General features: G+C 42.0%; 1 protein-coding gene across 1 annotated transcript in view; it reads right to left on the reverse strand.

Moving 5' to 3' along the window:
• The window catches only part of LOC104023982 (S-adenosyl-L-methionine-dependent tRNA 4-demethylwyosine synthase TYW1), a 115,306-nt gene that overhangs the window by 86,414 nt on the left and 10,802 nt on the right, over positions 1–18,090 (reverse strand). Inside the window, exon 7 of the mRNA XM_075719762.1 lies at positions 9,953–10,076. Within this exon, the coding sequence (XP_075575877.1) occupies positions 9,953–10,076 (124 nt within the window). The remainder of the gene's footprint in view (positions 1–9,952; positions 10,077–18,090) is intronic.

Below are 18,090 nucleotides of genomic sequence, written 5' to 3' on the forward strand. Positions count from 1 at the left end.
CCTCCTGGACTATGGGGGCTCCATTCTGCTCCCTGTCCCTGTCTTCCAGCTCAGGGGGCTGAAAACCCTGGGGATAACTGGTCTGGGTATTAAAGACAGAGGCAAAGAAGGCATTAAGTACCTTAGCCCTTTCCTCATCCTTAGGGACAACGTTCCCTGCCACCTCCAGCAAAGGCGGAGATTCTCCTTGGCTCTCTTTTTATTGTTGATGAACTTGTAAAAACATTTTTTATTATCTTTTGCAACAGTGGCCAGATTGCGTTCTAGCTGGGCTTTTGCTTTTCTAATTTCCTCCCTGCATGACGTAACAAGATCCCTGTACTCTTCCTGAGCTGCCTGTCCCTTCTTCCAAAGGTGGTAGACTCTCCTTTTTTCCCCCCAAGTCCCAGCAGAAGCTCCCTGTTCAGCTTTGAACCTAGTTTAAAGCCCTCTCAATGAGTCCTGCCAACTCATGGGCGAGAATCCTTTTCGCCTTTGGAGACAGCTGATCTCCATCTGCTGCCAGCAGGCCCGGTGCTGTGTAAACCTCCCCATGACCAAAAAAAACAAAATTTCACTGATGGCACCAGCCTCTGAGCCACTTGTTAATCAGGTGAGTTTTCCCATTCCATTTAGCATTCTTCCCTGCCACTGACAGGATAGAGGATACCTGTCCTCCCAATTCTGCAACCAATCGCCCCAGTGCCCTGAAGTCCCTTTTGATCGCTTTAGGACTTCTCTCTGCAACCTCACCACTGCCAACCTGTACAACCAGCAGCAGGTAGTAATCAGAGGGCCTTACCAGATCAGGGAGTTTCTTAGTAACATCCCTAACCCGGGCCCCAGGGAGGCAGCAGACTTCCCTGTGGGATGGGTCTGGACGGCAGATTGGGCCCTCAGTTCCCCGCAGGAAGGAATCACCTATGACAATGACCCTCCTTTTTTTCCTTAACAGGGGCAGTCGTAATGCGTGAGGCATTGGTTCTGCGAATGGTTCTGCAACCATTTAAAACTACGTTGCAGCATTTCAACTCTGTCATGTAAACAGTAATTTTAGAAGTCCATTCTCTAAAACTCAAAGAATTTATCGAGGGACCCTACTGAGCTCTCAGCTACTGCAACAGGAAACTGCTACCTATATACCTATGTCATGTTCCGGGATATCAAGGTATTCTGGTTGTGGTTTTGCTAGTTTACCAGTGCTCTACACATCACAAGTCTTTCTAAGCTCCTGAACATGGATGAATTACGTGCATGTAAGCAATTGTTATTGTAGTTTTGAAAGCAGAACAGATTTCGTTAAGATAAACCAAATTTCTACAAGCACAGCTGTCTGTATCAGAAGCAGTATCATGATATCTGCACAGTCTAAAAAATGCATCTGTCAGACAGCCATACAGAACACCTTTCAAAGATTGCTGACTATCCCAATGTAGCAAAATGTCCAGAAGAAAACCCAAAGGCACCTTCCAGTACAGGTCTCTACACCACCAAAAGTTTGCTTCACCAGAAGACTTTGAAAGTACAAAGCAAAAGATTTAATTACAAAAGAATAAATCTTTTTTTTGATTGAAATTTGATTGAAATTGAAATTGAAAAAAATCCCCAAAAGGTACAAGAAAAAGACTTAGCCATCCTTCTCTAAGAGTACAGTCACCATAAGCTTTGTAAAAGCCAAGCTGATGTCACATATGCTTCACAAACTCAAATGACTTTCAGAACTCTTTTCTTCTGAATAATACACAGCTGGCAAATCAGTGTGGTTCTATCAAGCAATATCCATAAATAAAAGCCCTCTGGTTTGAAGCACTGATTATCTGTTAAAGTTGAAACTCAGTGCAGAAAGGGGAACTTCACACTAGGAGAATGTTTACAGGGAAAGAAGTTTCCAATTTCCTGCTGCTTTGCAAGAGTGCAGTTTAAAAAGGCCAGAGCTGAAGGTCAGCAACACAGCAGTAATCCATCACCACCACTTTAAGGACCATTTGAAAGTTGTAACACAATTGCTGCACTTGAGTCAGCCCAAAAGACAATGTTCTGACTAAAGCTAGAAAATTAATAAGAAAAAAAACACAAGAAATGCTGTTGGTGAAAGGAACCTGTTCAAATTATATCAGCATTTTATACCAAAATAGAAAGAAATGAAATCTGGGCAATGGAATTTTTCAGATTGCCCAAGCACAATAGGAGAAACCTCCAGTTTCATTCCTAGCATTGCTCAATCTTCAAGAAACCCTTGCCAAGCCGACCAAGACCTACTCTTTAGGTTTTCTCTTTTTTTGAAGAGAAAAGTGCTCTTAAAAAGTACAAAAGGCTTGTGATTTGCAGAAGGACTTGCTTCCATGGACTCAAAGCAGAAGTGAGGACATGAGAAAGGATTACAGGACTGTACCTTGTATGCAAAAATACTGTTGTTCCAAAATGGATGGAAAGTTTGGCCTTTCAGTGGAGCTGCTGCAATGCTGCTTCAGATCCTTCTCATAGTACACAAAACAAAGAATATCTTGAACATTTTTAATACATAGTGAAAGCCTACTAAGGTTAATGAAAGAAATACAGCTACTTCAACAGGCAAACCAAACCTAACCTAGTATCAAGAAAATAAGACTGGCAAAGTTCAAGGGTGGGAATGTGTGTACAGAAGGGTTAAAAGATGGAATTTTGGTCCATGGATGGACACTGGGTGAGAAGTAGAGACACACGGAATGCAGTTAGCACAAGAGACAGATAATTTATTGTTTGAAATGCTGACCATAGAGATAAAAAACTGAGAAATGTTAGGGAGGATGTGCAGCTGTGAAGATACTAGCTCACTATTTTGCTTGCTTTGCAAGCACCCTGTTATTGGCTTAAGCATAGTCGATACGTGACTTCTGAATTATGGTAATATGCCACGTGAACAAAGCCCATGAACCAATAGACGGGATGACTATGTTGTGTGCAGCGCGCCTGGCCAGCGGGCACACACGCCATACGCTCCCTTTGTTGCAACCAAGGCGTGTTTTCAGCACTTGCTGGCCACGTGTGTTGAAATCTGTTTCCTCTGCCATATAAATACCAGGATTTCCTGAAGAGGGGTGGGCAGGTGTACGGCGAGGTCACCATTGCCTCCGTGGGGACGTGCACGCAAAGCTGGCACCTACCGACCACTGGGCTGAGCTTGACAGTGCAAGACGGCACAAGATTGTACGGATGGACCATCTTCCTTACAGTCCTCAGGTCAGTAAGACTATTGCTTTGCTAAATGCTTGTAGTGTAGTTAATGAAGTCTTTTGTGCTGCTAGATAGTCTGTGTGTGCGTGCCATTCTTTCCCCGGGAATCCTCGAAACCACCCTAAAACAGAATGTCAGTAGCAATAAATAAATTCCAGCTTCAACATAGCTGATCATAAAAGACCTAAAAAATTCTTAAAATCTGGCTTTCCACTTAAACCCAGATGTCCATTTTAATCCAAGAGCACCTCTTCCTTTGCAGCATGGAATTGCCTGGGCAGTAGGAATGTAAAACTTCCAATATTCAAGTGCATAATTTCTTGTCTAACTATGGATTTGATAAAAACAGCCAAAGACAACTGATATTGTTACCTACATCAACTAGTACTGAAGAAAAACCAAAAGAAAAGCCTTTTTGTACCTGGCACCTTTGACAAAGAGTAACATGGTAAGCCAGACCATTTGCCGAGTTACTGCTAAATGTTTGCCATGAACACATCATGTTGGTGACCTCCACTAGTAGCAGCCACAGCAAAGAATATCTTATAGAAGTGAGGCCATGGGTATCAACAATGCAGCAGCCCATCCCATTTTAATCCATTCCCCAAATCAACGTCAAGCTCTTGAGACCTCCTCTCACCCAAAGCAAGATGGAGAAAAGATGTCCATTCCTCAGCCCAAGTAGTTACATTAACTTCCACATTAGCTTTGCCATCCCAAGAGAAGAACAGCTGCTCCCCTATGCCTAAAAATGGATCTTTGGGCTTGGCAAGCAAACATCCATCACCATCCACCAGAACAATCTTAAGAAAACAGAACTAACCATCCATCTCCAGAAGTCACCTTCCAACTGCTCTCAGGCACTACATCCAAGATATAGACCTGCAAGGTAAAAGTCCCTCAAATGTTCTGAATAGCAAAAGGATCCCTATGCCTCCATCTGGGAGGTTGGGAAGACACAAGCTCCACTGAGGAGGAGAGCACATGCAACTCACATTCAGGCTGTAAAGCAAGCAGGAAAAAAAAAAAAAAAAAAAAGAGACATGATGGGACTCTTGAACCAGCTGTCTCACAGAAGAACCAGTTTCCCCACAAACATATGCCCTGCACTGCCTCAGCTCCACTGCTAGGGCCAAAGCAACAGCTCCATTGTCAGGACCCTGGGCTTTCCCCTCACACTCACCTATTCTCCCATAGAGGATCTTCGGGTCCCTTCAGTGCCTTCTGTAGCCCTGTCTCATATCTCCAGCTCCCCTTGCATCTCCTACCTATTTTGACTGGGCTGATGGCTGGGCAGGAGACAGCAAACGCATGCCTAGCCTAGAATCTCATCCTTGCCAACTGACAGTAACCAGCTGTCCAAACAGGGTGGGTCATAACTCAGAGGTCATATCATTCAGTGAGGAGGAAAAGAGCTTCAGTCTCTCTTTATTCATAGGAGAATTCTCAAGAAACCTGCAGGAACTTAACATCTTTAAGAACGGTACATCAGTGTCAACTTTGGCTGAAAAGTTTTAGTGGAAGAAGGCAGCCAGCCTGTACAACCATCTTCCTCAAGTACCCAGAATGAATACATAAAGAGTAAGAGACAGAAGTACAAGCTGCTACAGACAAGATCTCTTTTTTTGTTTGTGTTTTATTGAGTCTCTCTTTTTCAGTCATTCCAGGCACATTTCTTTCTCCACATTCCCATTTGTATGAATTGTCCCCATGCTTGTGTAGAGTGTCATGTTATAAAGAAAGGACAGCAAATTTTACCCTTGCCTGAATATATCTTGTATTTTGTACCAGTTTAAGAGTTAATTTCAAAGACCAATACTTTCCAAAGCCCTTCCAAAACCTAAAAAAAAAAAAAAGGATGCACTTCTAATACAAATGCATTTATGCTTATTTTCCTCTATTATACATGGGGTAATTCCACCGGCTCCAGTAGCTACACAATGGAAAAATCAGAAAACCAAGTTTTCCCCATCTACTCTGCTCCTGATAAGCTGCTATATCTGCACTAGCGAATTAGTATTGCAGTCAGCTCACCACCAGCTCTTGGCAGCTTCCACACTATGGGACTTCAGCATCTTCTGCTGCCTGGATTCTTCCCCTTTAACTGTGTATTTGCTGTTTATACAGACATTTTCTAAGGAACTGCAAGAAAGTTTAGTAGGCTTAGCTGTCTGGTTTTGGTCACTGTTTTTATTCTGCTTACTAAGATAATTTTCTATTTTGCAAACTAATTTTTAACCTTCCCATGGCCAGTATTTGCATTCTGTGGTACATTTCAGGGACTGCACCAGTGTTATTAATCCCTGACCCAGCTGTGAGCTGCTAGTGCCACCTGGAGTTTAATAGCTATACATAAAGAATGCCAAATCCCAAAGATGCATGCAAACATTTTAGCGCACAGCCTGCAAGAGTATATATCCAGCAGCATCAAACTCTGTGCAACATCTTTTCACAGTGGATCTCATTTCCAAAGTCCAGACGCTCAAAAAACTCAGCACAGTGAGCCAGCTGAGATGGTGAGCTCAGAGCTGCAGGCACTGGAAACCTCAGTCCAAGAATGGACAGCAAAAACCACCAAGTACTTTTAAAAAAATATTCTCAAACAAGTTTGGTAAACACTTGAAAAAGCCCAGTCTTCAATATTTTTTTTCTGAAGTCAGCCTCCTGATTGCCCATACGCACTGAAAAACATAGATCAAAGCATGTCTTTCTATCAACCATGAAGTCAAAGCATAAAAACAAGCAGTTACTGAAGCAGCCCATACTATTTCAGATACAAGATGTCTCATAACACCAGTTGCCTTTAGATACAAGTAAAATAGAGGTATCCTGGACACCCTGGTGCTAAATTGTAGGCTCACTTAACCAGTAAAGACAGAACAATCCAACTGGACTGCAGCAAACCTGTGGTAGCAGAGACAAAACAGAATAATTTATACAATGTCGGTGGGGTCAGTCTTTGGGTATCATTAATCCATTCCCACTGTGTTGCCTACCACAAAAAGCACAGTTGTATGTAGTAGTGCTACAGTAGAAAAGAACAAAACAAATAGTATGTCAGAAATATATGGTATGAGCAGTTTAAGAAACCCAGGTCCTTGGAGTCTCTTAAGCAAATGATCCGCTCTTCAGGGTTTTGAGTTTGTTTTTCCTCTGTTTTATTCCTGCACATTTAAGAGAAGCAAAAGACAACCTGAAGCTCTGCTAAATACAACTGTAACTTGATAGGGATGAAACCGGCTGTCACTGTGCAACATCACCTTTGACCTCCGAATATTTTGAGAAGTTAACTGCAGTATAAGCACGATTCCCCCAATTGCCAGCCTTTTCTTTTGTATTCAGCATGACAATTTGTTTGGCTTTCAGTCTGACCATCACTATCAATAAAACATTTGGCAAATCAAAGAGCAGTGAAGACTAATGATGGTTAACAACCCAAACAGAGCACAGGTCTTTGCACTACTGCTGTACTGACTTTATAGCAGCAGGAAACTGTAAAAGATAATCAGTATTTTTGTACTCATAAAATAAGCATAGCTGATACAGGGGACACTGAAAGAACCCCCATGGATTCACGGGGGGGGGGGGGTTGGTTGTTTTTTTTTTTTTTTTTTTAGAGCAGCTTTCCTATTAAAACAGCAGCTTGAGACTCCCTCTAAAGCTAAAGAAGGATTTAAATGCACTTCCTGAAAAATCAGTGAAGGGCCCAACAATTAGGAGCTCTGGAAAGGCAGACTTCACTATGTACAAAATCCTCCTGGTACCCAGTCCAAGCAAAAAAACCTTTTAGCCCAGCAGGGATAGTTTCAACCATCTACAAGAAACTGCAGAAAGCAAATGGGAACACGTTAGGCTGTATCTACTAATCACCACAGGAGACATTAACATGAAATTTTGCTTCTATTTTCAGTTTATTTCATGACTTCTACCTAAACAGATGAAATTACTGAAGCATTAACACAGCAAAATGGTACCACTGCAAATATAACAGAGCCAAGTACTTCAACTGTCAGCCTCTCCCTCTCTCCAGCTGTATTCGTTACTTAGAGGCACTGAGTTTGTGCTGTATTTGTTTATGCAAGCCTGAACAGTGATGGAAAGGGAATCAACATTTTCTCACAACACAAGATGGGCTACGACTTTAAAAAGCGACTATTACAGATCATCTTTTATAAAGGTATTTGCAACCAGGCAACTACCCTATATAACCCAATAGCTGAGGTTATATTTAGCTGAAATTCAATGCCAGTGCTAAAATACAACCATTGTTTAAGCAATATTCAGTTTACCTACAGGAAGGTAAGTTTGTCTGAAGGTGAACCAAAACAAAAAAGGCAAGCATTACAATAGTCTGACAAGATGCTGTTCAAAGGCAAACTTCTGTTATGCAACTACAATTTAAAAGAACAGCTTTCTCCTGAATCACAAGTACTAGTTTTTACTTCTCTTGGGCTAATTATGCCCTCAGGGATAATCTTGAAAAGACACAGAACCTACACCCAAAGCAATCAGTTGTTGCTAAATAAATTAGATTACCTTTTGACTACATTGCACTTGTTATTTTGGGGGGAATGCTGCTGAGGGAAGGAGGGAGTTGTTTTATTGCCACATAAGCCTGTCTTGGTGTGTTATTTGTAGAAAAAAATATTATATGACGTGAAAAAAAGAAAGGCAGCTTCTCTTCCCCACTGTTGAGTGACCATTAAAGAATTACATGAGTAGCAGAGGAAAGGAGGGGAAGGCTGTGCCAGCAAGAGGCAGTTGTAACTGTAAGGATACAGACACAATAGTCTAAGTCTTTGAAACTGCAGATTTAAGTAAGTAGATCCTACTAGTTGATCCAATGCTGGTACTATCCTGAATGTCAAAGGAAGAGAGAAATACATACCTACTTATCTGGATAACGAATTTCTGTCCCTGGAACATCACAAGGAAATCTGAGTTCTTGGGGGAGCTTGCCTTTGTGTCAAAAAAATTATGGTAGGAAGGTGACCTTCCCTCCAGCACCGTTTTCATTTTTCAAATGACCACTTTTTATATACCATTAGAAAGGTACTGTTTCATTCATTCGTTCCCCAAACCTGAATGAATGCAGCCTGGGTCTGAAAGCGAGCCAGTGCAAAACACAACTGGGACTACCACAGCACAACAGGGCCCTGCACCACAAAAAAGCCAGAGCAGTGTACTGAGAACAACACACTACTCCCCTCTCAGAAGTCAGTGCCACAGGCAGTCTCCACACACCTTCTAGGGTTCTTGTGTCCCAAAACAAAACCTGAGATGTCAGGGGGACTTAGTGCACCCTTCCATAAAGTCAGTGGCCCCTTTAACCTCTCAAAAGAGCAGACAAGCATGCTCACCTCCCCACTGCCCATTTCCAGACAGCCATGCTTCCAGCAGCCCACTCCCCCAGCAGCCCACTCCCCTAGCCCTGCTAGCCAAATCCACCTGTCCTCCAAACACCCTCGCAGGCAGACAGAACAATTAGACTTCTGGATCAAACAGACAGTAATAACTAAATAAATGAATAAATAAAAATAAAAGGCTGTAACAGTGCTCCAGCTGTTCTGCATTACAGTGCAGTGTAACTGCCACCACATTACAGCCTTCAGAATCAAAGCTGAAAGATGTATTGAACCAGCCTCCTACAATCCCTCCACTGGTCCCAGCCAGCAGCACACCACAATGGACATGAAGAGGAGGCAAAGTCACTGACACTCTTTGCTAAGCCTTTGCTTTATTCCTTCAGACTACAAATTTAAAGATTGGCTCTTTATTTTATAGTTGTGCTAAGGTTAATGAAAAAACCCAATGACCAAACACGTCAGAGTTGACGGGCAGAACGCAACACCGGTCACCTACAAAAGCTCAGGCCAGAGAACAGCTGAGATCCTGGGGAGCAAAGGTGCTGGGATCCCACAGCTGCTGGACTCACACAGAACATAGTTAGAACTTCAGAGCCCAGCTCTGTAGCAAGGTGCCTCCACTGCAATAACCAGAAGTGCCTTCACAGAAGCATCAGGAGAGATACTAACGATTTAGCAGGCAAGAAAACTGAGCACACTCTCATCCTAAGAAATAAAAGAAATGAGACTAAACTGCCTTTAGTCTCCAACTGAGCAGCATAGGGGAGCTCACATCACCCTTCTCCTGGCTCTGCCACTCAGGACTGAGGCTTCTGAACTGCAAGGTTGTCAGTCTGGCTTTTCTCATGCTTGCCCTTTGTTTTAAAAAAGGCATTAAGTTCATTAAAACTGTTCTCTACAGCTCACAGGAGAACTGCTGATCTAATCATCTAGTGGATTGTTACAGTTAGTTTGAACTACTTCCTTTTCTGGAAATAAAGTTTAAGTAACAAAATCAGAGTTTGAAACTGAAATAAAAGCAAGGGACTAAGATGCAAAACAGACACAAAGCTGATCCTTAAATATTGAAAAACCTACACTGTGGGAGCTAGAGGCATGTGGGACTATCACCTTCTCTCTCAATGTATCTTAGCAGATACATTAAACCCTGCAAACTCTTGATACACTCTCCACACATTATAGCATGCATCACACAGATGCATTACCTAACTTTAGCTTCTTCCCCTGGAACAATGAGGTACAAACAGCCCCTGCCTCTGGGTAGAGCCTACCATGACTAAGAGTGCAGAGCCGTATCTTTAACATAAGGAACACCATCTTCCACTTGTTCTGTTAGAAGTCTACCACTAAGACTTCAAAGCCTGGTCTACCATCTGGTCTTCACAGAACCTCACCTTGTTTTGTGAGTGCTTCTCTCAGAGCCGGGGTAATCATCTCTCTCTTTTCACCCTCCTTCCTCCCAGCATTCTCTCGAGTCAAGCTCGTTCCAACATCTCCTTCCTCGAGCTCATGTTCTCTCTGTTTAAAAGACAGTGCATTACAACCATTTAGGTTCAACCATGACATTTTAAACACTGTGGCACAGTTTAGCCAGAGACCTGCTAAACTTAAAAGTGACATGAGTGCCCACACATGAATTCTTGCATTCATGTAATCCTGCATCCTATCCCTCTTCTCATTAGACACTGACCCTTCAGTAATTTAGGACAGTAAATTTAGAAAACAAAAAACTCCACACAACACACAAGATTTGTTCTGCTAACACAGCAATAAAATTCTGTAGGACATTTTAAGAAACAAGGTATTTGAATCTCGTTTGAGAGTGAGAGGGACTCTAGGATTTAAACCCAAGTGTTTCATGATTCTGCAATAACCTCATCTCCCTGCAGAACACAAGCCAGACAGAACAAGCCATTTTGTGCCTGACACGCAGTTGCCTGGAGTGAGAAGCCGCTATTGTCCCAGTTTTTTGGGGCAGGTCAGGGAAGAAAGCCACATCACTACAATGAGTTAGACAGCCCAGCAGTTTACAGAGTAGAAGCTGGCTCTCCACAAGTCACCCATGGCAACAGCCATGTGCACCACCAAAATTCAGTGATCACCAAAGGCTCTGCAACAAAAGGCTGTTCCCTCCTGCCCCACAGTCAACTCCAGACAGATGAGCTGCAGCATCCCACCTACGTTTGGCTTCCAGCAGACACTGCTTTATAGACAGTTACATCTTTGGAGCTTACTTAAAACCAAATGCAGGAATATCACGTATTAGCATAAAGTTACAAGCAGGAGAAGCAAACCCTAGCACATAAGAAATTGTGAATCCCCCGCTGTATAAGTGTCACTTCTGAGACTTTATGGGTATTTATTGTTTCATGTCTGCACAAAGAACCATGGAAGTGTAAATAATTACTTTGATATTTCATGCAACTTGTAATCTGTCAGTCCTTTGTGGCTTTTTTGAAATATTAAAGGAGTTATGGATAAACAACAAACAAAAACCAACAGAGGACATTTTGTTTTCACAAAATTGAGGGTATTTCATATCCAAGCCTCTTTTATGCCACAGACATCAAGAAGATCATAGAAATGCTTCCAGTCTGAGTCTCCCCACCTTTAGCATCACTAAGAAAACCAGTGCTCTTGACTTGCCAAACTGTGTTCTTCACAAACAGGGAAAGTAATCTAGCCGTTCCTAGACACGCAGACAGATTTCTTTTGTACTTGAGCAAAATTTCAGAAAATAAAGGTACCCCAGAAGAGGAAAAAAAAATCAAAAGACCACATAGACTCATAGGTTCACAAACAAAACAGAGTTCCTAGTAAGCACTTTAGAAGGGAGTAAGGAAGGTAAAACACTTAGGGACAGAGGTTATCACCATTTTGAGTAAGTCTTTGCTCCCAGTTGCAGGAAGGTTGTGCAGGAAGGTATTTTCTAACAACCAGTGACAAAACATGGTCCCTACTAAAGGGGAAAGCTGCTTCCATCTTCTACTTCCTTTCACTCAGTTTGCTGAGTTTTTAGGCAGGATTTCATTGGTTTCTAGAACACTTCAAAACCTCACTCTATTAAGTACTTGTCATTTGCTGGGTTTAAAAACTCATTTCTTGAGACTTGATCTTCATTTATCAGCAACATGCTTCAACAGTAAAACATTAATATTACTGGATAAGCCTCATGCATAAGGAAGGAGATGAAAAGAGATAAAAACCTTCATCTTTTAACTATTAAGTCTTAAATAAAGAGCTTCTCCTCCCACAAGCTATCACTTAACCCAGAACTAGGCCCAGCTGTCCACTTAAAAAGGAAAGGCACTATGTTGGTATAGATTTGTTAGCTACTTAAAGCAAAATGCTACACAGGATTTATGAGTGGACACATCCTGGCCTATCTGCTCTACAGTGTCATTCCAGGTTAATTCTCCCTAGAAGAACTACATATGCATTATGGAGCACACTGTAATATTAAAGATGCAGCAACTGACTTAAGTACAAATGAGACATCCCATCCAAGGCAGCCTTCAGATACAGAAAAAGTTCTTCTGAATTTAAAGGGTTTGCATTTCTACCTGCCTGTTGTGCCTGTTACTGCAATATTCAAGAAAAGCACCTAAGCATAAGAAGAACAAATAAAATTGCCTTACTGGCAGGGCAAAAACATTTATTTCAAGAATCATTTTTCCCCCTCAGAGATGATAATAGTCTCCCCCCCATCCTGATGTGAAAGCCTATAAACAAAATAATCATTTGTTTTCTCTGAACTGTAATACCTGACTTGTTCAGTTTGGCAAGTGATTGGCTTCAGATATTTCTTATGGGACATTGAATTCACAGCCCTGAGAGTTTTACTTATTTGCTTAATAAACCTTTCATATCTATTATTTAGAGTTTGAGCGGAGAGAACAAAGTTAACTGCAAAGCAAACTTTTCAAGTTCTGGTGATTTAGCAGAAAAACCCTGTAGTAGATTTTCCATAACAAATCAAGCAAGTAGTGACAAGAGCCAGCTTTTCATGCCCTTGAAATACTTCACTGCCTAAAACTGAAGAGTCATCCCATGGTCTGTTCACAAACAAGAGAACTCACAGATGATAAAACCTAGGAATATACTCCAATTTCTTGGCACCACCAGGCTCAGCCCAGCTCTTGCTGCAGCCTGCTGGAGGGTTTGGGTTTTCAGTTTGGTTTCTTGGGTGGTGAGTTTTTTTGTTTTGTTTTTTTTTTTTTAATTTTATTTTATTTTTTTGCTACTGCCATCAAAGCAGACCTGAATAAAAGCAACTGAACCTCACGTGTAAGGACTTAGGATCACCTCCTCTACAGGTGAAGGCAAAAGAAAAAAAAAAAACTCTTCCCTTTTATTGCCCTACAGGCAGCACAGACACAAGCAGCACATACTTTATGGGCAGGCAGGGGAAGCCCATTTTTGATAGGTCAAGAGCAGAGGGTGTCCAACAGACATGTGCAAGAACCTCAGCATTCCCCGCCAAGGCAGAGGTGTTGCTGCCCCTTTCACAAGTCACAGTTCAAGTGTTTCAAGTGATTTCCTACAAATATGCCGACAAAATTCATCCACAGCCACATTCAGATACAGTCAGACTGTCCAACAGGACATGCTACTGCCACTTGTCTATGAAGGACTCTCTCCAGGATGTCAAGCTGCTCAAACAGCAACTCTCTCTGAGTTTTCTGGTTTATTACATCAAATGCTTTTCAAGCGAAGATTGCGGGGGCAAAGGGGAGGAGAGAAAAAAAAAAAAGCAGAGTGGCAAGTTCACCATAAACTTCCATACAAAAAAGTATTCCCTAAACTACCTTAGTTTAGCATTTTTAGCCTCATGACTATTTATTGATGTGCCACAGCTGAAAAAAACATGCTTACCAAGAAGTTTTTACTCCTGGAAGGAAAATGACACCCAATTTTGACTGAACTTCTTTCCTACTTAACATCCCAGTAGTCAAACAACAGGGAACCCCTGGCCTTGTCATGATTTACAGCCTCATCCATCAAAAGGCTCCAGGATCTTTTAACGAATGAAAGACACAAACATTAAGAAAACTGTAATACATCAGGGGCTAGAGCCAGGACTAACAGAACCAGCACTAAGGGAAAATGTTGGCAAGGCTATCAGGAAAAGACTGCCTAGCAGCAAGAAATATAATTTTCCCAGGGTAGTCATTAAATGAAGTATTAAAGTTCATGAATTACATGAATGAAGAGTTAAAGTCCACACCAAGCAGAGCTCTGGAAGCAATACTCCAGTGGAAAGAGGACAGCTAGAAAAGCTGACTTTTACCCTAATTCAGGTCCAGCTGTCAGCGGCACCATATGCAAGAACCATGTGGGGTTTTTTCCTGAAAGCTGACTAGACATCAGGCTGTCCATGGGAATGGCTCTCATTTCCTTACAAAACAACCTTCCTGCAAGACTGAAACACACAGAAAAAGAACAGGACAGGGAGCAGACCTGCACAAAGATACTCTTGAACACAACAGAAGAGAAGCAGAAGACTGCTAGTGCACTGTGGGAGCCTTTCTGCTCCAGGTACAAAGCTCTGGCTGTCACAACCCAAGTGTAACAAATAGAGATAGAACTGCAATTTGCTCACTCCATGGAGTAAACACTCTGCCAATCTTACAGCGATATAGGATACTCTAACCGCTGTCAGTAATCAATAAAAACAGCTTTGAGCATTTGCAAGTGAGCACAAAGATGAATACTGGAAACTTGGATTGAGTAACCAGTGAACCAAACACCCCAACAGCAAGAAAATCTTATTGAAAATAGCTACTAGAGTCTACATAATCACAGGCTACATACCCACTCCATACATCGCTGCCCAGGTAAGCACAAAAGCCTGAACTAAAGCAAAAAGCAGACATGGGTTCAAAGCATGACAGCTGAGAGATGGGGAAGTTGGCAATCCATTACCTTGCCATGACTGAAACAGGAGGTGGCTTGATCAAAAGCAAGTATCATGGCATGTGTTTTCAAGAAGTGTCCCTAAAATGGGGAAAGCCCCTGAGAAGTTCTGACTGATACCGACAACAACAAAGCAGCCCACTCTGAAGTGAGAATTTTTTTTTTTTCCTCCTTCCTGGAATAGAAACCTTTGTGAACTTTCAGTAATGATCTGGAATTGAAGATCCACATCTACATTACCATGCTGTAGAATAAGAGGAGGTCCCTCACATTATTCTGAGGCAGCAGGTACTAGCTGCCATCCAAAGAAAAGATGCTATTCAAACAGACCTGCAGCTCAGCCCCTGCAGAGGTAATCCCGCATTTTCTTTTGTTTCAAAAGTCAATGCTGAGATTTTTGGACATACAGAACAGCATTTTAAAGCCTAAACTCACACACAAAGTAATGCCAGAAGACTTATTCTGCTATCCAGCTGAGCCAGTCTGAAAGGGCGCTGTGCATCTTCTGTGAAATGCAGGAGGGTAAGTGATCCCATCAACATCCATTTTCTTGGAGGTTCAGCATTGGCCAGAATCCTCAAGGACAAAAAAATTCCCAGATCACAACTCAAAAAAAATATATCTGCAGGGCTACAGTGGGATTTAAGAGTGCTTCACTGAGCTATAACATCACTGCTCTGCTGTAGGGAAGGTTTTTACAAGGTGTCATTAAACCACAACTCCATTTCACATACTGCTGCGTGATTCTGCTGACATTTGTTTGATTTGGGAAACTTCCTTGGACACACAATAAAGACAACTGATTTTCAAAGGAAACAAAAGAATCAAAACTAAAAATGTGTCTGTCTACACCCAAAAATTACTAGCTTATATTTGAAATTTGGGCCATATATTCACATCTTTATTCCTTTCTTCTGTGCTACGATAATCACAACTGAAATCTGGGTAACATGATTTAACAAGTTTCCTGAAATGAAATGCCCAGCCTAAAACCAGTAAGATTTCCCACTTCAGTCTATTCTGCTTTCTCACACACAGAGCATGCAGCACACATCCTTTTATAAGGTCTTGCCATATTCTGCAGATTTTTTTTTTTTTAAGTGGCTCTGTAGCTCTGTAAAAGACTTCTCCACTCCATCAGTCCTTTCTTTTTGTTAGTTTAGGACTAAAAGGGCATTCATTCAACACCAATCCTTCAAATAGTCAAGATACCATGCATGCATTTAAAAAAAGAAAGTGTGATGGATTTCGATTCTGCAATCATTTGCTATGTTTGAAGAAGCCTCCAGTCAATCTGAGCCAATACCAGCCAGAGGTATATTTCCTAGTAGCAATACCTGTTGTGGAAAAGCCATCCCTTCCAAGCAAAGCTGGCTGGACAGCAGACTCCTATCTTGTATTAGAAACCCTGAATGCCTTTCACAGAAGGCATCCAGTGCATGCTAGAGCACTGACACCAGCAAGCAGCAGCCAGTTCTCATATCCACCTTAGAGATGCAGCTTTCACTTGTCTTCAGTATTCTTGTAACACAGAAGAGCATCTAACCATGAAAATGTTAATACAGATTATAAAACACTAGGCAAAGTGTTGAGCAGAAGAGCTCCACAATTTTCTGAGGACCATGAGAGTCCCAAGCACAACTTCCCAGTTGGGTTAGTCTCCCCAGGAAGACCATTTTGCCAAAGACTACACGCTGGATGATCTTAAAGGTCTTTTCCAACCTACACGATTCTATGATTCTATGCAAGCTCACAATCAGCAGAAGTCAGCGCTAACTAGAGAACAGCATAGGAAAGTCCCTGTTTCCACTTTCTCTACCTGCCTCCTCCCTGAGTGGAAGCTGCATACAAGTCTTCCAAGCACCCAAATTAACATTTTTGGTCTGTAGCCCATTCAATGATACACATCAACCAGCTTTTCAGAAATACTAGGTGAGAGGCCACCACATTATTATAAGAATACATTATTAAAGTCAAAAGGAAATTGCCTGGTTTCTACCATAATCAATCTTCATTGACTGTAAGATAATGTAAACGAGTCAATTAGGAAAACAGACCAAGACAGATATCCAAGAGCCTTGCAGAGCATCCTTCAAGACCCAAAGCCCCACTTCCCAAAACTGCAGACCAAAGAAGAGTCAGAAATGACTTGGTACTTCATCCTCCCAAGGGGGTCACAGCACAGCTGCTTTTTCAGCAAAGCCTTGTGCTTCACACCTGGGTCTCTTCTGCACACTTGTTTACTGTAGATGATATGTAACAGCACTCCTCTTTCTAAAACTACCAACCCATTGTTGTTTTGGTAGTGCTGATCATCACAGGGACTCAGCCCAAATGAGGTCAGAATGAACCCCTACATTGGGATCACTTGCTAGCACAGATACAGACCCAGACTGCCTTGCCATGAACCACTGGCACAGAGGCTCTGGCCATGCCAGCAGCAAAAAGAAACATAATTTCCTCATGCTTAACTGTGCATTAACTTATTAGGAGAAAAATCCACAGCATGGTAACTTACACACATAAGTAGTCTGTGCAATACAAAACCAATTTAATGTCACATTACAGTGTCCAAATCCTTCTGTAGAGCTGAGATAATGCTACTTCCATTCTCTTATGCCACACTCTTCTGTTCAGAAGGCTTTTAGGAGAGGCTCCATCTCTTCTGCATATCCACACCACCTAGCAAAATGCAGTCTCCATCTCAAGCCAATCCTCTGCAACCAACAGCAAAAGAGGGATGTCAGAGTATCAGCTCTGACATGAACAAGGAAAGGTAGATACCAGCCCAAGTATCAGCAAAGGAAGCAAAGTTGTGGCTCACCTTATAACAGGAAAGAAAAAGCAGCTCCCACTGTCCCTAACTGGCACTGCCATTCACACAGAGGGGCAGGACACTTCATCTTGATGAAGATGTGTGCTTTTGCAGTTGAGAGCCACTTACAAACTATACTGACCACTGGGCAGTCACAGCAAATAAGAAGAGGGTTTGATTGGAGACTACATGTGGACAGGCTTACTGCCAGCTGCACTGCTGAATGACCAATCTGCAGGGTCTGTCTAGCAGAACATGGACACATTTACTGTACCTCATAATGCCTTACCCAAACAACATATTTATTTGGCAACACATGCTGCGTTCCCATAGGACATTCTTGTGCTACTCTCTCCTTAGATACAGCAACAACATCAACAGGCCACTTCCTCCATGCTTCTCCCAATAATTATTTGCTTCTCCCATCAGCAGATAATTACTCTGCGCATCGATTTGCGGACTTCTGTTCAACTGTTATTTGGCTGGCAAGAACCTTAAAAAATGCACAGGAAAAATAAACACCTGAGAAATGCAGCACAAAGTTTGTGAAAAATGCTAAGCAGGTGGGCTGGACTGCTGCAGGCTAAACCCTGATCATCTCCAACAACAGATGGTCAAGAAAAGGTTGCAAAAAAAAAAAAAAAAAAAAAAGGAAGCTCAATACTCAAGGGGACTTCAGACTTCCAGAATTTTTTATATCCATCAGCTCTGCTTCACTACCCATTTACTGACTAATTTACAACAGACTAAAGAACAGCAAGGGACATGGGATCTACCACCCAGGGCAAAAATAAGAGTCTT

This window comes from Pelecanus crispus, chromosome 12 (genome assembly GCF_030463565.1).
Source record: "Pelecanus crispus isolate bPelCri1 chromosome 12, bPelCri1.pri, whole genome shotgun sequence".
Taxonomy (NCBI): domain Eukaryota; kingdom Metazoa; phylum Chordata; class Aves; order Pelecaniformes; family Pelecanidae; genus Pelecanus; species Pelecanus crispus.